This window comes from Martes martes, assembly GCF_963455335.1.
Source record: "Martes martes genome assembly, chromosome: 2".
In the NCBI taxonomy this organism is placed as follows: domain Eukaryota; kingdom Metazoa; phylum Chordata; class Mammalia; order Carnivora; family Mustelidae; genus Martes; species Martes martes.
Genome location: NC_137889.1, coordinates 140,741,439 through 140,763,008, shown reverse-complemented (window position 1 = coordinate 140,763,008; position 21,570 = coordinate 140,741,439). Strand labels below are relative to the sequence as shown.

The 21,570-nt window shown below is 47.1% G+C and overlaps 1 protein-coding gene across 3 annotated transcripts in view; it reads right to left on the bottom strand.

Annotated features, from left to right (window-relative positions):
• ADD1 (adducin 1) overlaps positions 1 to 21,570 on the bottom strand; it is an 88,838-nt gene that overhangs the window by 11,043 nt on the left and 56,225 nt on the right. For 2 of the 3 annotated variants that reach the window (XM_080796563.1, XM_080796561.1), the window contains exons 4-12: positions 20,186 to 20,337; positions 12,673 to 12,753; positions 12,271 to 12,420; positions 10,060 to 10,203; positions 9,855 to 9,953; positions 8,956 to 9,132; positions 4,123 to 4,467; positions 1,554 to 1,655; positions 759 to 848 (exon numbers count right to left, since the gene is read on the bottom strand). In XM_080796563.1, the coding sequence (XP_080652689.1) occupies positions 759 to 848; positions 1,554 to 1,655; positions 4,123 to 4,467; positions 8,956 to 9,132; positions 9,855 to 9,953; positions 10,060 to 10,203; positions 12,271 to 12,420; positions 12,673 to 12,753; positions 20,186 to 20,337 (1,340 nt within the window). The remainder of the gene's footprint in view (positions 1 to 758; positions 849 to 1,553; positions 1,656 to 4,122; positions 4,468 to 8,955; positions 9,133 to 9,854; positions 9,954 to 10,059; positions 10,204 to 12,270; positions 12,421 to 12,672; positions 12,754 to 20,185; positions 20,338 to 21,570) is intronic. The other variant, XM_080796562.1, reaches the window with a different exon arrangement.

Below are 21,570 nucleotides of genomic sequence, written 5' to 3'. Positions count from 1 at the left end.
GGGGTGCGTCCTGCAACAGTAAACTGAGTCATGAGAGCCCACCAGGCCCAGCTTTGAAACATCAACGGAGAGCACGGGACAGAGCCAGCCGAGGGCATGCAGCAGAGACAGCCGGCGACAGCAGTGGTGATGGCGCGGCCATGTGCGAGCACAGACCACACAAGCAGGGCCACAGCTGGCCCAACTGGGAAAACAGTCACCTACCCTGCCATCATGTGTAAAGCATTAGGTGGCAACTTCATTTTCAGAGATAACTACTTACACAATTATCTTCCACGTGCCACAAAGTACAGCCCCTCTCCACAATGGTGTGTAAATGCAGAGACCACATTTACAGGTGCCCTCTATGAGCACTTTACCCCAAGCGGCACTTTATTGCAGACAGCAATACACACGGGAACACAAAGTCCATTAAACCCACCCTCTTCTAGCATTTTCCACAGTAAACCGCTAAACTAGGGCGCACCCTGGTCCCCAAGCAGGCGGCACGTGTGCCACCATCACCAGGGCATGCATCACGTGGAGCAGGGCCAGGGCGGGGCAGGGGTGCCAGGGACGCGGCCCTCAGGCATGCTTGTGCTAAATCTATAACTTCAGGAAAAGTGGCGGGGTATTTATCGAAAGGCTTTCTCACGGTGAAAAAGGGATGCCTAGAACACTTACCTCATTGAGTCATTCTCTCCCAACTCAAGACTAATTCTGGAGTGGACAGTCACTAGAGCCACCACCCAGTAATGTCAGACATTCTGAGCTCTCACCTGGACGAGGCTCCTGTCCATCACTACACCACACAAAACCTGGGACTGGGGGCCAGCCGTCTTAATGTCCTGTAAGTTCTGCTCCCGGATCTGAGGATGCAAGAAGGAGAAACACACATCAACAGTACAGAGAAGCCCAGCTGTGACTTGAAGTCCCACTGTCTGTGCACGGGGCGGGGATGGAGCGGGCTCCAGAGTCCTGCCCAAGCTGCACTTCTGCTCTGCCCTGCCCCTCAGGGCCCCCGCATGGCCACAGTGGCTGCCTGATGGGGCCAGTCCCACCTGTTTAACCGTTTGTGAGTCTAAGAGCGGGGACTGAGCCATTCCTGACTTTCTGCACCTCTAGATGATTGCAGCAGGCACAGATCTCTCACCGTACTCATTGAGGAGACTATCTATCCCCCATGTGCCCGTCATATAGTGACACTGTGAACATGGGGGGAGCCCATGTTCTGACACAGCAAATATCCACAGCTCAGTGAATGAATGCTCAAGCACAGGGCCAAAGGTTGTTCTCGCTGGAAACAGGCTCTCTAGCTTCCAGTTCTGCCCGGCTCTGTGAGCAAGCGTCAGTTCCAGCACCACAGGGGCCCAAACCGTCTGCTGCTCGCGCACCTGTTAGCGCGACAGCGGAAGCAGAAGAAAGACAAAGCCTCGGCTACCAGAGCGATGGCGGCAGAAGCCCCCTCTGGGCAAGTGCGCCCACACCCACCACCCACCCACCGCCCACCCACCGCTGCCTCTGCCTCCGCCCACTACTATTTCCACCCAGGGCCGACGACCGCTGGTACGCACCTTGTTCCTCATCTCCTGGACCTCTTTTGGGTTAGTGTTCAATGGGACAAACAGGTTAGGGACAGCAGAGGTGGAGGTTCTATGTCCATCCTCTTTAGTCCACTGCAAATATCAAGAACAGTTGAAAAGTCAGAATGGGGACAACGCTCTGTGAGACCACAGCATCCAATCTGTCCACCGTGTCTCACACCTGGTCATGCATGAACATCACAGAGAATGAACCAATGACCACACCTCCTGTCACGGCAGCAGGGGGATCGGGGCAGGGCATGTGCAAACAGGAACCCAGGTCATGACCGACCAGCACAGGCCCTCCAGAACACCCCACAGAAAACTCAGGCGTGGCACAGGCAGGCGACCGAGCTCTGCTCCGGGACTCCCGCAGACCAGCTGGGGAAGGGGGACCCTTCAGAGCACATTGGTTCACTGCCCTGAGAGTCCTCAACGCCAAAGCTGCTAGAAGCATGAGATGGCAGGGTCATGAAAAGCGATGTGATGTTGCCACCCAGGTGAAGGGAAGGGCCGCATCGTGAGGCAGGAGTGGGCATCACCAAAGTTTGGCACGGAAATAAACTATAGCATCAGAATGCACCACTGGCATAGCTCGTGTGAATCACCATGTGACCATGTGCACGGCGGCCACCAGCGGTAGAGTTTGGTGATGTCAAGTATTTTCTATAACTTCATACTTCAGAGTGTTACAAAAATATCCCAAACAAACGGGAAGCGCTTCCTGAGTTCTCGCTCAAAGGCCATTTTAGTCATCAGTGCGTAGTGTTAGCACACGCTTTCACCTGCCAGTTTTGGGATCGCCAATCAAATGAGGTTTTTCATCAGATTCTCATTCACAAGCATGGGTGAGCACTGAGCAGTGAAACAAGGCTGGCAGTGTTATGCCTTTTTGGGGTACTTTCAGGAGGCAGTCAGGGAGCCAGAAACCATAAGGCTTCAAGAAAGCAACACAAGTGGCAAGAGCTTAGCCGCCGTGAAGGGGAGTGTGGGATGGGCGTGAGCTGCGAGGTACTCACTGACGGTTATCTTCTCAGATAAAAACAACTCCAGCTCTTTAGTAAACATAGCTTTTAGTCAAAAACATTAAACCAATAACCTCAGAAGCTTGAACACGTCTGAAACTTAAGAACAGTGACCATGAGTTCACATACCGACCTGGGAGCAGCGGCCGGAGCCTGTGCTACCCCGTAGCGGGGAAGCCCCACACGTCACCGCTGAGCCAGGTCTCCCCATCAGTATCATGTGCACTGCCTCAAGGACTCACGGGAGTGCACATGTTCTCAAGCCAATTGCAAATAAAGTGCACAGCTGCCACTACACGGGAGCTTTGGAAAACCTCACCACAACCACTCGGCACTACATATTTCTATCAGCAGCGGAAAGGTGGTTTTTAGGCCCACTCCCTTTAACAAGCAAAATAAATAAAAACGAAACAAACGAAACTTGAAAAGAAAAAAAGAGGGAGAGGGAGGGTGGAGGAGAGAGGAGAGACGGGCTCAAATGCTGAGCCCCGCCACGTGCACGCAGAGTCTCTGCCCACATGACCCGTCCACTCAGGAGCACAGAGGCTCTCGCCACAGCCACCTGCGGAAGACAGAGCTGTGTTCTTTGGAATAAATCTATAAAGTAAAAACACTGTTATTTGGGGAACAGAAGGCCCTGCTGGCCCCACTGAGCTAACATCACCTGGACTCCTACAGAACGTGGCATGCAGAGAGGAGTCCACCCGGCCCCTGACTCTTCACAGGACCCCACGCCGGGGGCCTCCCTAGTCTGTGGTGTTGGAGCCACCCAGCTGTCCGCGGCCAGCTGAGGGTGCAGTGAAGACCGGTCCCCACAGGGCGCGAGAACCAGGCCAGCGAATACCTCTCAGGGCCGTGCTTGCCCCTCCTGGCACAAAGCACGCCGACAGGGTCTGTCGTGGGTGCCTGCAGGTGGCCTGCGCTGCACTTGGGTCATGCCACACCCAGCAGGAGTCACACGACTCACCACTATGGCCGTCTACTCACATGCAACAGTCCATGCACAAGGCAGCTGGCTTAGAGCATTCGGAGGCTTTGGGACAGCGAGCAGGGCACAAGGTTAACTAGAGAGGACGAGGTCAGCAGAGGAAACGCCCATGAGACAGAGTAAACTGCTTAAGACAACAGTGAAGACTCAAAAGCACAGACTGCAGAGACTATGTGAAATCACCGGAGATTAAGACACCATGATCACAGCTCAAGACCAAACTACCATTTTGTGCAAGAAGTTCTTTGACTCCTTCAATACAATTTGAGTTAAATGGCAGCTCCAACTTGCGGGTTAGCACACGTGAGTTACTCAGGATCTGCTGCGTGGAGCTACTGAAGGACAGATCTTAAGCAGTTTCAAGCAGACAGATTTAGTTGAATTACAGCTGATACACAGAGCAGATTCTGGTTCGGGCTAAGGAAGGTTAATGAGGAAGGTTTGCTTTCAATTTGGGTCAGGGGGACTGGATTCCCAAAGCCTCCGAAGCCCCAGCTACCCACTTGCTCTACGTCATCTAACTATGAACAGTAAGGTAGGCACAGACCAAGCAGTTGGTAATACAGCTTGGCACGCAGACACCGGACGAGAGAGACTGCAGCAAGGGTTTCACGCGATCGTGTGTAACGTTCGTCCACACCTTAGTCTTCGACTTGGGGCTGCTTCCATTCTGCCCCTCCTCAGAAGCATCGTCGCCCCGGCCAGAGCTCAGCCATCTTGTCTTCTCCCGCTGCTGCTTCTGAAAACTGTGCCTGAGAGGGGAGCAAGTGCCCGGGTCCCCGTCACCAGCAAAGGAGTAACCTGTGACACTTGCAGGAGCCTCCACATCGCTGTGTTTTTTAGATTTCTCTCTCAGAGCAGGGTATCGGTAAGGGTAGCCAGTTCTGTAACCCTAGGGGCCAAAGAATCAGAAAGACAGTCACCATTCCAGATCTCAACACAGTGTCACCTCAGAAGACTGTGTGGAAAGCCCTAGAAAAGCTGGGCATGCACGCACCTAGCTGCTGGCTGCCAGAGACACAAGGACGGACACCAGAACTCTGAAAGCAGCACTGCTCCTCACAGCCCCAGACCAGAAAGAGCCAGCAACACCTGAGCAGGCCAACTGAGGGACGTCCACACAACGAACTAGGGACCTGGAACCCGAGCACATACTCCGGGACCAGGGGCGACATTAGAGGGAATCTCACAAAAATGATGCGGAGTCAAAGGAACCAAATGGGAAAGAACACACTGTATTCTTCCATTCATAAAAAGGACAAAAAGAGGTAAAACCAAGGTGGCAGTGGTCACCTCTGGGATGGGTAAGTGCCTGAAAGGGACACAGGGGTCCTGAGGTGCTGCTGGGGTGTTTTGTTTTCTTTCATTTGTTTTAAAGGAGGCACCACACCCAACACGGGGCTTGAACTCACAACCCTGAGGTCAAGCGTCCCATGCTCCAGTGACTGAGCCAGCCAGGCACCCCAGTGCTGCTGTGTTCTGACCTGAGAACTGGTTAGGCAGTGTGCTCGGTTTCAAACAGTTAATGAACGCAATACTTAAACAGGGCTTACTTGCTGCTGGCTAGAGTACAGGCTGTATTAATTCTTAGCTTTTTGTTTACCTTTTAGGATAAAGTTTAGTTATTGTCGCAATCTTTGGGGAAGGTCAAAGGTTCCTGAAATAATTGCTTTACTTTTGAATGTAACAACGCTCGAGTTCAACCTTCCGTTCTGCCTCATAATCACTCACTAAGGGCATTACGACCTGGGGCCCTGCGGGTTCACACCTCGGGAACACACTGTCATAGCACTGGGCCCGTGTGCTGGCCCATGTTGAGTTCCCAAAGACACTCTCCCCAAGGCAAGTGTGACATCTTACTCCTAACCAGTGCTTAGCACCTGGTGGCTGTGGCATAGAGACTTCATGATGACCCCCCTCCACAGCCCCCCGCCCGCTGTCAGCCCCTCCCTCCTGGAGCTGGGCAGGACCTAACTGGCTTCTAATCAGCGGAATTTGGCAAAGGTAATTGGATGCATTACTTACAAGTGTAGCACCCATCTTTTTGTTGTTGTTGTTTTTAAGATTTATTTATTTCAGAGAGAGCATGCACACAAGAGAGCGCCTGAGTGGGAGGGGCAAAGGAAGAGGAAGAGAGAATTTCAGGCAGACCCTATAACAAGTGCAGAGACCGACTGGGACTTGATCCCATCACCCTGAGATTGTGATGTCACTGAGCTAAAACCAAGAGTCAGGAGCTCAACCAACTACACCACTCAAGCACCCTGAGTATGGCACCCATGCTGAGAGAGTCTCTCTATCCATCACTGACTCTGAAAAACCAAGCTGCCAGGACTCTTACAGCTGTTAAGAAAATGAATCCTGCCCACACTCCCAGGGAGCCTAGAAGTGGATTCTCCCCCACCCAGCCTTCTGATAATGTCCAGTCCTGGCCGACATGCTGACTGTAGCCTTCCTTGTGAGACCCTAAGCCAAGAATCTGGTTCAGCCGACTCCTGACCCACAGCTGCATGTCTGGACCAAGTCATTCACAGCCACAAAGGAACAGGGAGTGACCGGAGGATCAGAGGCTGGTCATGCAAGAGGGGCCACGGCCAGTGCTCTGCCTGCTGAGGAGCTTTAGAATCCTTCATGTTTCTCCCGATTCCGTCCTGTAAGACGGAAGGGGAGGAATTTGCTCCCTTTGGGTGCTCCTCTTCCTTGGAGACCACTTTCATTACCAATCATTCCTTTACTATGTTCAAAAAAGGGTGGTAACGATCCCAAAACGAAGTCGTCGGTCGGTGGCCGTTTGTTTCCCCCACCACTGCCCTTAGGAAGACAGGCAAGTGTCCACCCCGCAGCATTTCCACTGCTGAGCGTGCCACTGAGGACACTGAGTGCTAACCACTCGGTGGTGAAAAGGCCACCTTCAGCAAAACACGGTTCGTAACAACTGCAGTGTCTTCTTCCTCAGGAAGACACCTGAGTCGTCACCATGACTCCAAGATAAACCACCAGAACATCACAAAACCTTATCCTCAGAGGGTACAGTTTCTTATACTTCCCCTTCAAATGCTACAATCCTAAAATGAGAGGCAATCCTCAGGCCTCAGACCTGCTATAGGGCGTGGCTTACAGCTGAACATAAGGATTCCTTCCTTCTTTGACAAGCTGGAATTACATCTGGGTTTTTGAGGGAAGCAATTTAGCATTTCTTCTAACTCTATGTTCAAATACGTCTTCCAGTATGAGAATCTTCAACTATTATCTACCCTGCTCAATTACAGGCAAACATACATGGTTAATCAAATGCTACACTATGTGGACTATAGCAGCAGCCTGGATGACTCAGTTATTAAGCGTCTGTCTTCGGCTTGAGCCGCGGTCCCAGGGTCCTGGGATCAAGCCCCACATCATGCTTCCCTCGCAGCAGGAAGCCTGCTTCTCTCTCTCCCACTCCCCCTGCTTGTGTTCCCTCTCTCACTGTGTCTCTGTCAAATAAATAAATTTTTTTTAAAAATGACAATAATCAGGACACCTGGGATGCTCAGTCGGTTAAGTGTCTGCCTTTGGCTCAGCTCACAATCCCAGGGTTCTGGGATCAAGTCCTGCACTGGGCTCCCCACTCAGTGGGGAGTCTGCTTCTCCCTCTCCCGCTTCTCCCTCTCCGGTGCCTCTTCCCCTGCTTATATGCTCTTGCTCTCCCTGTCAAATAAATAAATAAAATCTCTTCTTAAAAATTACAATAACGGGGGACGCCTGGGTGGCTCAGCTGGTTAAGCAGCTGCCTTTAGCTCAGGTCATGATCCCAGCGTCCTAGGATCGAGTCCCACATCGGGCTCCTTGCTCAGCGGGGAGCCTGCTTCTCCCTCTGCCTCCCTCTGCCTCCGTCTGCCAGTGCTCACTCTCTCTCTCTCTCTCTCTGACAAATAAATAAATAAAAATTTTTTTTAAAAAAATTACAATAACGGGGTGCATGGGTGGCTCAGTGGGTTAAAGCCTCTGCCTTCGGCTCATGTCATGATCCCAGGGTCCTGGGACTGAGTCCTGCATCAGGCTCTCTGCTCAGCAGGGAGCCTGCTTCCCCCCCCTCTCTCTCTGCTTGACTCTGCCTACTTATGATCTCTCTCTGTCAATAAATAAATAAGTTAATTACTTTTTTAAAAATGACAATAACGACTATGTGACCATGTGCAGTAAAGACACTGAATACCACACCCTTATAACAAGCACTTCAACGATTCATCTTTCATCCTTCCTCTCCCTCCTCTAGCAAATTAGAGTTATTTGCCTAATTCTGGTTTCTCTCCCCCTTTGAGAAGGCACTGAACACACAAGATGTGGTGGGCTGGAATTCTCGATTCTTAGTCCTTTCTCCTGTTCCCTGCCTGACTTCAGGGTCACAGAGCAGTGAGACATTAGAGTGCCTGCCAGGAGGAGAGAAGAAGCCACCCCAGCACTCTTTGCCTCATCGGGCCCCTTGGGGGAACCTGCCGCCACTGCCCCTTCCCACCTAATGCCAGCTGCTTCTTCTATCTCCTTAGTGAGCTCTGTTCCTCCTCTTGCTCCCCGTGACCTGGCCTGTGCCCTGTCTCCACCTCTGCAGCCCTCATCACGCCCCGTCAGAACTCAGATCCCAAATGCTCAGCTGCCTCTAGCATTGTGCGTCCCTCTCTCCAGCTAGGTCATGCACTCCTTGTGTCCTATTAGTGGCTAGAGGCTCAAGAGCAGCTGGTCAGTTAACGCAATTCATCTTTATGGGGCCAGTGAATCCAGGAGTTATGGAAGATTCTGCTTTCTCTGTTCATTCCGCCCTGACTAAACAAATCCAGCCCCTGAGGACACTTGGCACACAGTGAATCTGATACTCTTTTTGTTCCAAAATCTTCAAGGAAGTTAGACTTCCTGCCTCCTGAGGCCACCCGTCCCACCTGTGCCCTGGTCCAACAGTCCTGTTGGGCTAGAATGGGCCCCACGAGCCCCACAGGCCCCGGTGCTGCCACTGACAGCACCCACCACAGCTATGGTAGCACACGGGGGCGGGGGGAGGGCTCCACCTTCCTTTGCTAAAGCTCCCCCACCCCCTGGCCTGCTTGTGGGAGGTCGGGCGCTGCTAACTGCTGCTCTAGGGCCAAACTGCCCACTTCTGAGCAGGCATGCTCTCTGCTCCTGTCCCCACAAAGGTGACTCCTTTCAAACAACAAAGGAAGACAAGCAACCCTCCCTATTTTATTGTGACTTAGCTTAGGAGTTCAACTGCTCTGGTGCTTCTTCATGATTTTTGAGGGGAAAGCATTCACACACCGCACGAAGATAGCAATTTCACTTGCTATAAAAACACCGACATTGCTGCTTTTGGAACAGAAGCTTTATCGTCAGGTGGTAACAACATTCTTACCAGATTATCGAGCATCCGCATAAGGGCTTCAAACTCCTGCTCGCCAATCTGCCACTTGGGAGGTGAGCTGGTGCCCTCCCCTGCTGGGGACTCCGGGGAACGGGATTTGGCTTTGTACTTGCCAGGATCCAGGAGGACTAAGTTGTCTGGCCCTCCTGCACTGGCCAGAGTTCGAACCTTTTCCAAAACAAGCAGATAGTACCGTTTGAGTTTCTTGCCGAGGACAAAAGGATCAGATCAGATGACGACAAGAGATGACTCAAACAGAAATGTAGGTCTCTGAAGAAACCAAGCCATCAGAGTGTAAGAATAAAAACTGAAGGATGGACAGAGACAGATAATCCACATACAAAGTTATTTTCAGAAGTTCTTCGTTAGCAAAACAAAGATATTGGGCCCTCATGCTTGGAGGAGAAATGGGGAAACAAAGCCCCTCTTAAGGCTGTATGAAGGAGCCTGGGGACTGCAGGGCTGCCTAGATGAAGTCAAGGTTCCAGTGGGGACAGCACAGACTTGGGATTGAACACAGCTGGCTTGGTGGCGCCTAGGCAAGTGTCTCCATCTCTATACCTGCCTCTCCACGAACAGGGCCATGAGGGGTAAACGAAATAACATGTAAATAAGGCACCTGATACGGGGCTGGCACACACTAGCATTCTGTAAATGGTGGTGACGTCTGTATTTGAATAACAAAAACTAGAAATGAAAAGCCCAATAACCATTCACCAACTTAAATCAGTGAAATGGCATTTGCTCTGGTCAGTTTCCAAATCCACTAGCTCATCTCAGGCAAAGAGATTATGCAAAAACTCATTCCTACTAAACAAGTATCAAAAATCTGCAAGAACCCTGCAAACGCCAAAATAAGTCATAGCCTGCAGAAACTGGCTCCCGCCCACCTGGATCTCACACGCGACCACCAGGTTATGGATGTAGTAGAAGGCCTCCTCAACGCTCCCTCCGACTGACACAAGCCCATGATTCCGGAGAATAAGAACCTGTAGGGAGACACAAAAGCTTGAGGGAGCTACGCAAGAAGACAGCTACTCTGACTTTTTTTTTCTTTCCTCTACGATTTAAATACCAGATTAGATGCCTACTGACCTTGCTTTTAGGCCCCAAATTTTTCTGAATTAATACTTTTTCCTCCTCCTCAACCAGAATCCCATGGTAATCATGGTAAGCCACTTCTCCAAGGGAAAGAGCCTCCGGGGAGATTGGCAAGAGGCCACATTTCATCGCAGAGACCTAGAGAACAAGCAGTCACCATGAATGAAGACAAATCAACAGTCACACCTTGATGACGTGACAAACGCTTTCCTCAAAGAAATAAAAAGGGGAACATATTTTATTTTGTTCTCTTCTCAGAAATAAATGAACCTATAAACTTAAGATGAACTTTACTTCTGGGGCTTACTACAGATGGACACTTAAAAATCAAAGGCATTGCAATGCTGGGAGAGCCTCAAAAGAAATTCCACATCTTTCTGGACTTCTCCCACACTGATCATAATGCTGTATGAGCTCAGGCTTCCTGGCAAGATGAGCCCGGCCCTACTGCAAGGAGAGACAAGGGCTCCCTCTGAGTGAGCCATGACCCTGCAAAGAGAAGGTTTGGACATGCTGTAAGGTTCTGACCCACTTGTCATTTCAGGCTGTAGGGGAGAACGAAACCTGAAATGTAGATAAGAGCCAATTTCTGAAGTTTAGAATAATTATGCTGTATAATTTCTCTTCTATTGCAATAAAACAATCCTAAGTGTTCATAAAGCTCTTAATTTCCTTAATGTTCCCAAACTGACTTTGGAATGTGCTAACTTTTAAGGTTTTCTACCTCAACTAACAGGCTCCAAAGATTCCAAGAGTATTCACAAGTGCAACAACTGCACACAAGTTCATCTAAAAGACGTCACCACAAAAAAGGCAGCAATGTCACATTTAATCTCTCTCACGGCATCAGCCTTCCTAGGAGAAGAAATTTCCAAGTGAAGTGATCTGGTATGTTTTAAAATAAATTATACAGGGGCTCCTGGGTGGCTCAGTGGGTTAAAGCCTCTGCCTTCGGCTCAGGTCATGATCCCAGGGTCCTGGGATCGAGCCCCACATCGGGCTCTCTGCTCGGGGAGCCTGCTTCCCCCCTCTCTCTACCTGCCTCTCGGCCTACTTGTGATCTCTCTCTCTCTCTGTCAAATCAATAAATAAAATCTTTAAAAACAAATTATACAGTAAGCTTTTTGTAACCATATTTTTAAAGGTACCACTAATGGTTCATTAAAATGCATGGACTTTTTGTGGCTGGAAGAGCACGCATTTTTTAGAAAACATTTCAGAAAATGATAGCTCTACTAAAACTCTTATGTTGACACCTAGAACCACATGTTCAAAGTAAAATAACTAAGCCAGACAGATTGAACATTCATTGAAACAATCCAATATGCATGACATTAAAACATCAGGTGAATATTCAGCATTACTGAATCCACGAGGTTATGTGTGATAAAAATAAGTCCAGAAAGTCATTAGAATATACAACGGGTGATAAAAAGCCAATTCTGGAGAGTTGCAGCGTTTCACTGTCACATGACCATACTAACAACCAGAATGGGCATGTTTAGGCTGGGAGGTCTGGCCTGTGGGCACAAGAAGGGCCCAGGCTTGTTGACTGTGTTGGGACGGGCTCTGGGGAAGCTCCGGGCTGAGAGGCCAGGTTTCCCAACAGCTTACGAGGTCTGTGCCTTCCTCTTGCCACAGCCGTTCCTCCTCTCCTTCCTATCATGATCCAGCCCCAGCATCTGCTGGCTTCCGGCAGACATCTAGAGGCTTCTAGGCCTCAACCACCCCCTTCTCACGTCTGCCACCCCCATCTGGTACCCCAGGGACCATAAGCAGGTCCAGGCCTCCTGTATCCCCACAGCACTTCCCTGAGCCCACCTCGTCCTCCCCCTGCAGCCTGTCTGGCTCCCCCCACAAACCCTCTTCACAGACAAGGAGTCTGCTTATGGCCCTCCCTCTGTAGCTCCCAGCGGTCTTCCCCACACTAAAGTCTGACCTCACCCTCAACATACTCCAAGTTTCTGTTAAGTCTAATGGACACTTTCAGATTCACAGAGGTTTTCCAAAACTAGAGAGTGTATAGACTCCTTAAAAGGAAAAAAAAATTCTTTTTAGAAAGTAAACTTAGTCAAAGACTTTTTCTACTCCACAAAACCAGGCTTATTGACTTGTTGCCTCAAGAGAGCACAACTATGAGGACATGTGAAGGGCCCCTCGCTCCACAGCTTTCACTCCGAGTCGCTCGGGGAGCAGCGCACTCACCGCAGCCCCTGCCGGCGTGTGGATGTGTACCACGCACTTGACGTCTGGTCGCGCAGCGTAGATGGCAGAGTGTAACACAAGGCCAGCCTGGTTTACTCCTAGGTTAGTACTTCCACGATCTACTATCTCTCCTTGTATATCAACTTTAACCTGAAAATAAGCAAAAAAAAAAAAATTTAAGATGTCAAGAGGATTTCAAATGACCCTTCCTAGAAATTATTTCAGTCAAAGTTTAAAGTGTTTATAATTAATTCTAAAGCTTTTTTTTACTGAGTTTACCACACAAAACACAAACTTTGTCCTCTTTCTTGGGTTTTATATGTCTCATGGGATTAAAAGATATTTAATTATCAACTATGACCTCAACACACATAACACCCAAGAGGAAAAGGATATTCTTACCAAGCTGGACGCAGTCACTTCACTATAGAGAAGTCCAAAGGGAACAATGAGGAAATGTTCCTGCTCGGAGCTCACTCTGGTCTGTAAGGAAAATTGCTGAGTCAGCTCAAAAATCCAACTGAAATTATTCACATCTCTTTCTATCCACAAACTCACAGGTTTATTGTGCGCACTCTGTGAGCTACGCAGGAAAGCCCATAGGTACAGCGTCTGTCACGGAACTACAAGGATTGGAAGCTTCCATCATCATACTGTAGTCACGTCTCGGGTATATAACGTGCATCCTGGTTGCATTCATGACAACTGACTTCATAAAGAGGAAACCTGGTGGCTACCAAGCCAGTACCACATGCAGAAAGATACCACTCCTCAGGCATATCATAGTGAAAACCAAAACTTACTTTTGTCCAAATGGACTTTGTCTTTAGTGCTCAAAACCCACAGGCTAGTGAACAATCCTAACAAGCACAAACGGAGAGGTCTTCCTTATGACCTGATGGATTTCAAAGTCTCAACCACACCCCATCACCACACCCCTGGTCAGTCTGCTCCTTCCTCAAAGGCTTTCTTTCTACAATTCATTCAGTACCAATGTGGCACATGCTTCGTACCTAAACTTCAGTTTAGCCTTTATGATGATTTTGGGAGACTCAAACGATTTCCCAAAGCCATCATATTGTAACACGTTCACTGCTAGTCAAAGAGCTCCAACAGGGACGAGGCTGGTCACGTGTAGCGTTTGTGGGAAAGGACTTACAGTGTTTAGCCTAACTTCCTAATCAGTGTAGTGACTTCTGTAGTAGCCTGAACAGAAGCACACACAGGGTCTGCTGGGGCAGACGTCACGATGGGCACCACATCCTCACTCTCCCGCCTCATTTCTTCATTCAGCAAACAGCCACTGACCGCCAGCTCCACTACAGGGGGCTAGGCTACAGATGGAAATAACGCTGGAGACCTAGTCATCAAACATTCTCTCTCACACTGAGCAGAAACCTGTCTTCCTGAACTTTTCATCACTCTTTCTAGTATGCAACACAGTACAAACCCAACTCCCCACTTCTACAATTTAGTTCTCAGACACCTGAAACTACCCAACCTCCTCATGTCAGCGTTATGCAATTAAATTTACTTGATCCCTGAAGTATAGCATAACTCTGATCCACAATCACATTAAGACCTTAGTTAGAATACTAGCTCTGCCAGGTATAGGCCAGGCTCATTTGGGACAGTGCGTTCCCGGTCTCCTTATCCCTTTTTTTTTTTTTAAGATTTTATTTATTTATTTGACAGAGAGACACAGCAAAAGAAGGAACAGGGGGAGTGGGAAAGAGAGAAGCAGGCTTCCCATAGAGCAGGGAGCCCGATGCAGAGCTTGACCCCAAGACCCCAGGATCATGACCCCAGCAAAAGGCAGGAGGAGCCTTACGACTGAGCCACCCAGGTGCCCCTCCCCGCAGGCCTCCTTATCCTTAAAGAGGGAATGATAAGAGCTCCTACTCACAATGCAGTAAACAGCATCTCCCCACGAGTACTAGCGGTAGGAGCAGCAGTAGTAAATCATGAACATGAATGAGTCTGTTCTAAATCCACCTCTGTGATGTCTACTCTCTGTAAATCCCTATTTCCCTATTCTCATGGTTGTTTCAAAAATGCCCACGTGATTTCCACCTTTACCGAAAATATTTTCCCATTAATGGTGAGTTTAGTGAGGCTTATTTCTAAATTCAGTTCTTATATTTTAAAAAGCGTACATCTTTTTATCTAAAATAAAACTAACTAGACAATTATCCCAATCCCCAAGTTGGGTCAAAACAGAAAACAAGGAATTCCTTTGTGCATTTATTGGTTAGAATGAAAAAAAAAAAAAAAAAAGGCTGGAAATAAGAAAAAAATTAAACACCAGATATATTTACTTCCTTTAACAGTTTTTACCTCACACAACGTATAAAAAGTGTTTAGAGGGTACGTGTACAATTTAAGTATAATAATAAATCAAACACTCTCTAGTATCCCAAAAGCTTGTCTCTTCCCTGTTCCCCAGAAGTAACCACTATCCTGAATTATGCGTTCAGCATCTTCTTCCTTGACTTTACAGTTTTACCTAATAAATATTCATCCCGAAGCCATATCTTGTTTAATTTTTATCTGATTAGGAACCTGAAATAATTGGAATCATACTGCATTTTTCCGTGACCTTTCTTCCTCCACATTATTTCTGAGATTCCTCCACATTATGATACTCATGGCCGTCCTTTACTCATGGTCATTGCTGCCCAGCATCCGCTGGATGAATACACAACAAATGTGTCCATTCTTCTGTCAATGCCCATGGCTCCTGTTTTGCTATGTAACCCAATGCTGGGAACGTTCTTGTACCTGTCTCCCAGCATACATGGTCAGGTTTTTTCAGAGACACTAAATTATCTCCAAAGGGCCTAATTAAATGTACACTCCTTCCAGCAGTGTATGGGAGCTCTGTGCTTCTACTGCCATCTTCTTTAAAAATTACAATCTAGGGGCACCTGGGTGGCTCCGTCTGTTAAGCGTCTACCTCCAGCCTAGGTCATGATGCCAGGGTCCTGGGATCGAGCCCCACACAGGCAGCCTGCTTCTCCCTCTCCCTCTACTCATCTCTCCCACTCATGCTCTCTCTCTCAAATAAATAAAATCTTTAAAATTAAAAAAAAAAATTCTGGGGGCGCCTTGGTGGCTCAGTGGGTTAAAGCCTCTGCCTTTGACTCAGGTCATGATCTCAGCCCCGCATCAGGCTCTCTGCTCAGCAGGGAGCCTGCTTCCCCCTCTCTCTCTGCCTGCCTCTTTGCCTACTTGTGATGTCTGTCAAAAATAATAAAATAAATCTTAAAAAAATAAAATAAAATAATTTTTAAAAGGCAGTGGGGTGTGGCCTGACCAATTAAAAAAAAATTCTGAATTCACTGGAATTGCTTTGTGGGTATAAATATATAACTTTCCAATTTTGATTTTTCAGTCCAACTGTGTCAGCATCAATTACAATCCACAATGCAGACTCTTCTCTGTCTCTGATTTCAGTACATGAGATCCGGCTCCGGGCTCTGTTCTGTCCCACTGGTCCGTCTCTTCCTTTGCCCAAAGCACACTATTCTAATTACCACTACTTTATAAGTTGACAGTCGGTAGGAAAAACTCCTTACTTAGTTCATCTTAGCTACTCTTGGACTTTTGTCTTCCATATAAATTTTAAAAGCATGCTATCAGGTTCCACATTAAAAACCTACTACAAAGCCAATAACGTGCTTCCCTATCACCATGCAGACCTTGTGCATATAGTTACCAGCAGTATACACTGTATGCTCTCTTGCTTATGATGACTTTTCATTTCTTCACATGGTCTTTGTAACGTTGTTCATAGCATACAACATTCTCTCAAACTGGTGTTAATAACGGGGCCACATCCCACCTACTCCTGGATATTTAGACTCAAATTTTATTATAAAGAATACTAACAGTTTTTCTTCCTTGACTTAAGAGCCTAGCAAATCTAGGGACACCTGAATGGCTCACTCGGTTGGGCACCTGGCTCTTGCTTTCGGCTCAGGTAATGATCTCGGGGTTCTGAGATAGAGCCCTGTGATGGGCTTCCACTCAGCGCGGAGTCTGCTTCTCCCTCTTCCTCTGTCCCTCCCCCTGCTCATGCTCTCTCTCTCTTGCTCTCTCAAACAAAATATATCTCCAAAAAAAAAAAAAAAGCCTATCAAATCTATATATTTTAATAGAAAAAGCTTAAAATATACAATTTTCTGAGTCTGAAGCAAAAAAGGAAAAAGTGCTGGGGCACCTGAGTGGCTCACTTTGTTAAGCATCTGACTTGTGATTTGGCTCAGGTTATGATCTCAGTGTTGTGAGATCAAACCTGCATCTGGCTCCATGCTGGGTGTGGAGCCTGCTTGAGATTCTCTTTTTCTCTCCTTTTGCCCCTCCCCACCACATGCGCACACATGCACACACGCGCGCGCTCTCTCTCTCTAAATAATAAAGGCAAAAGTACTAAATATAGGTGTGAAGTAAACAAAAGCAGAGGATATCTGCAAGAAAGCTTCGAAGGGCTGGTGCCACCCTCACTGCATATGTTCCCACACACCTGGTGCCCCTTGTCTGTCCACAAGGACTGAGCACTCACATCGAAGATTTTAAGGTCACGCCCTAAAAACCAAAGACACCTAACACAGCCTCTCTGGCAAAGATCTACACCATGTCCCAGAAGCACAGCACACTGGCAACAAAGGTGGGCTCCAGGCCTTTCCCCCCACCCCCGAGGCTTAGCACACCCCGCAGTCCACACTGGAGCTGAACCAAGAGTCATTTAGAGGTGGAAAGGCCTCAGCATTAGCTAAGCGCCACCACGAGGAGAAGTCCAGCTCCCATGCTAACTGGGCCACCGTGGCTTCTGACACCCCTCCAAAGCTTCTCGAAACCTGATGCCATCTTAAGACAGAGATCTAATTCAGACAATCATCTCCAATCCTCCAATGCCTACTAGCGCTCTTAACTCCCTTCAGCAGAAAATCCCTAGGCCCTCTTTCAAAGAAAGGGCACAGTGACCTGGTAGCACTTTTTGGTTGCACTGACAAATACTGTTAATATTTATTTTCTGTTAAGAGTTTATATGATAATACTTAGATTGTAAAACAAAAAATGAATGCCATAAGTAGTTAAAAAAATAAGAACAAAACTTTCTTCCTCAAAGATTCTCTAGTTCACAAGATACAGGAAATATTTTTGTGCTTCAGTATCTTTTCTACTCCTAAGTATTAAAAGCCACACAGATCATCTACAAAAGAGTGAACATTAACTAATGTTTTAATTCTGCCAAGTACTAAATAAAGGGGGTAATGGGTGGCAAAAGCAATTTCAGCAAGTTAAACTTAAACAGCATTCATAGTGGGGACTACTGGTAAACAGCATTTTAAAACCCCCAAAGAATATGAAGCTGTTAGTAAAGCCAAGGATTACGTTTCTGATTGTAATTGTAACATTTTCATGGAACTTAGCCAACCACTGAGCATTAAACTCCCTCCACAGAGCACTCTGTCAAGCAGGATCAGTCACAGATGCCGGCAATTCTCACGCAGGTGCCAGGGACAGAACTGAAAGAACTGGCAGAAGTGACAGGCTAAGTGGACCCTCCAACCAAGCACCACAAGGCACCGCAGAGTTCCCAGCTCCCGTTCAATATTTTTGCCGAGGCCGGATTTTGGGTTGTTGTGTACCTACAGAAGCACCCTTCACAGACTCAATGTTCCTGTGAGTGGAGATGGATGGCAGACAAGCAAATGGAAAGTATGGGTGATAGTAACTGCTTTGGGGGAAATGAAGCAGGTGTGCTGGGTGGAAGTAATATCCTACAGGCCTGACCGTGTGGACATGACATTGGCATCTTCAAAAGCAAACTTTAACGGCAACGTGGGGAAGAGACAGAGGGGAGGGTAACACAACATCTCTGGCCAAGATCCATCCCATGTCCCAGAAGCACAGCGCACTGGCCAAAAAGGTGGGCTCCAGACCACCCTCCTCCTCGGAGGCTTAGCACTCCCCGAAGGCTACGGTGAAGCAAACCTAGCACCACTACCAGTCCACGTGTGAAAATCACCTACATGTGTGCTGGCTATGAAGAAAAGGGTAAAACAGTCTAAGCGGCTGTTAACAGCAGTGGCCCTAGGGGAGGTGAGAGTACCAGCAGGACTGACTTCTGCAGACGTCCGTGGGAGGCACACTTATTACTAGAAGTAGGCACTATATTAATAATTTGAAATATCCAATAACAGAAATTCAATGAAGAAACAGAGACTGGAATAAGTATAAAAGTCAGAGAAAGAGGTTATCTCAACAGAAGAGCAAAGAAGAAAACAGAAACCTGACAAGGCACTAGGAATCAAAGGTGGCAAGAGGGGGTGAAACTCCAACTGGGAAACAAGATTTGGCTGCAGGTGGTCAGGCGCTCCCACATGCTCTGTGACACACTGTGCTCATCTGCTAGGAGAAAAGAGGTCAAGAGTTTCGAGGACAATAGACAGAGTAGAGAAACACTAGAGAGCTGGCTAAGTGAGACATCCTACAGTGCCAGGCAGCACTGGGGATTCATTTGCAACTGGGGCTGCAGTCTAAGGAGAAAGCCAGTGGGGTGTGTTGAGGCTCCCTGCAGCAGGGTCTGGTGCTTGGGGGCAGGGAGGGATAGCACAGTACTGGCGAAGAGTGTCACAGACAGGATACACCATGCTGGACCAAACAGGGAGGAAACAGGGGCCAGTGGCTTGGGATGTAGAAAGGACGAGCCAAAAAGGCAGGACTTGTCTCACTCCATGACAGAACCCCAGAGCTAGAACAACGCTTGATACAGAATCGATATTTACAGCAGACACCAAGAAAATACTTACTGAAAGAAGAAAACAAAAGTCCTGATAATGTTAAAAAATAGCTAAAACTGGAGCAGCTTAAGAAAAAACTATGAGATGGGACGCCTGGGTGGCTCAGTCAGTTAAGCGTATGCCTTCGACTCAGGTCATGATCCCAGGGTCCTGGGACTGAGTCCCATATCAGACTCCCTGCTCAGCGGGGAGTCTGTTTCTATCTCTCCCTCTATCGGCTGCTCCCTCTGCTTGTGCTCTCTCTGCCAAATAAAAAAAAATCTTTTAAAAAGAAAAGAAAAGAAAAAAAACTATGAGAAATAGAAGACTTGGGTCAGAACAAGAAATAAAACAAACATCTTCATTCTTTGGTTTTTAGGCATAAAAAGATTTTTGGGAATGGCCTGTACCCTAGTTCCCCCTTATCTGTGGGAGAGACATTCCAAGACCCCCAGTGGATGCCAGGAACCACAGACAGTACCAAACCCGATATACACTATTTTCCCCTATGTCTACATACCTATGATAAAGTCTGATTTATAAACTAGGCATAGCAAGAGATTAATAACAATAATGAATAATAAACTAGAGTAAGTATAATAATACACTACAATGAAAGTTGTGTGAATATGGTCTCTCCCTCTCTCTCAAAATGTCTTACTGCCCTGTGCTCACCCTTCTTCTTGTGATGATGTAGGTGATCAAGTGCCCCTGTGAGGAGCTGCAAGAGGTGAGTGCTGTGGGCGTGTGACTCAGCGAGTGGCTACCACTGACCTTGACGATACACCAGAAGCAGGGCCATGTGTTTCTGGACTGGCCGACAGCAAGTTTAACTGAAGCTGTAGAAAGCAAGACCCCAGGTAACAGGGGAAGACTATACTTTGGTAAACGCTCATTTATAAGGTCAGTATGCAAAAAGCGAGCTTTAAAGAACTACTGTCCTTGTAATTTTTAATTCAAACTACATAATTCTCAGATGATTATACTCTGCCATCAGGAATGAGAAAAAAGGTGTTCCAAGATTGACTTCAGCTCAGTTGACCCTTCGTTCCCTAAAGGGGAAGAGGTGGTGCCAGACATGTAATATTCCATTTATTACTCAGTTACTACCCCCATTTAATACTCACTGTGATATGATTGTAGATAAGCTGAGACCATCCAAAGAGATCTGCCAGCCGATAAAATGCTGCCAACTTACACCGCAGTAATTTCTCCCCCTTGTCATAGGCAATCGAATCAGATCCTCTCAGGTCATTCACAGGAGTTACCATACCAAGACCTGAAATAGAAGAGAAACAAACTCAAACACTTACTATTTCTGATGAAATATAGCACAAGTAATAATAATCCTGAGATATTAATATTCTACACTGGGCTATGAAGTAAGACTCAAAAACTTCAAAGACTATTTCATAAAAATCATGTTCCCCAACATTAATACAATTAAGTTAGAAATCAAGAACCAAAATGGTAGCAAAATTTGTGGAATGCAGTAAAACAATGCTTATAAGAGAATTTACGGCAGTAAACATATATATTAGAAAAGAAGAGGGCACCTAGGTGGCTCAGTCCATTAAGCATCTGCCTTCAGCTCAGGTCCTGATCTCAGGGTTCTGGGATCAAGTCAACATCAGGCTCCCTGTTCATTGGAGAGTCTTCTCCCTCTCCCTCTGTCTCTCTCCCCTGTTCATGCTCTTTCTCTCGCTCAAATGAATAAATAAAGACCTTAAAAAAAAAGTTTTTTAAAAAATGATCTAGGTTTCATCTTATGAAACTAAAAAAGAAAACTAAATCCAAAAAGAGTAAGAAAAAAAATGAAGAAAAAGGAGATATCAGTCAAAAAGAAAAGTAACAGAGGGCACCTGGGTGCTGCTGTCAGTTAGGCATCAGACTCTTGGTTTAGGCTCAGCTCATGATGTCAGGGTCATGGGACACAGCCCTGCATCAGGCTCCATGCTCAGTGGGGAGTCTTCAGGAGATTCTCTTTCCCTCTCCCTCTGCCCACCCCCCCCCACACATTTGCTAACATTCTCTCTCTCTTTTTTTTTTTTTTTTTTTTTTTTTATTATTTTTTTTTTTTAAAATTTTTTTTTTTTTTTTTTTTTAATTTATTTATTTGTTAGAGAGAGAGAGAGAGCGAGCACAGGCAGACAGAGTGGTAGGCAGAGGCAGAGGGAGAAGCAGGCTCCCTGCCGAGCAAGGAGCCCGATGTGGGACTCGATCCCAGGACGCTGGGATCATGACCTGAGCCGAAGGCAGCCGCTTAACCAACTGAGCCACCCAGGCGTCCCAACATTCTCTCTCTTAAGAATAAATCAATCGTAAAAAAAAAAAAAAAAAAAAAACTTAAAAAAAAAGAATAAATCAATCTTTAAAAAAATGAAAATAGAGAAAAACATTTAATCTTGAGAGGATTAAAACCAAAATAATGAAATCAAAAGAAATGAAACACGAAATGAAAGGAAACAAAATAAAAGACACCTCTAGGCAGACTCCAACAAAACACGGCAGA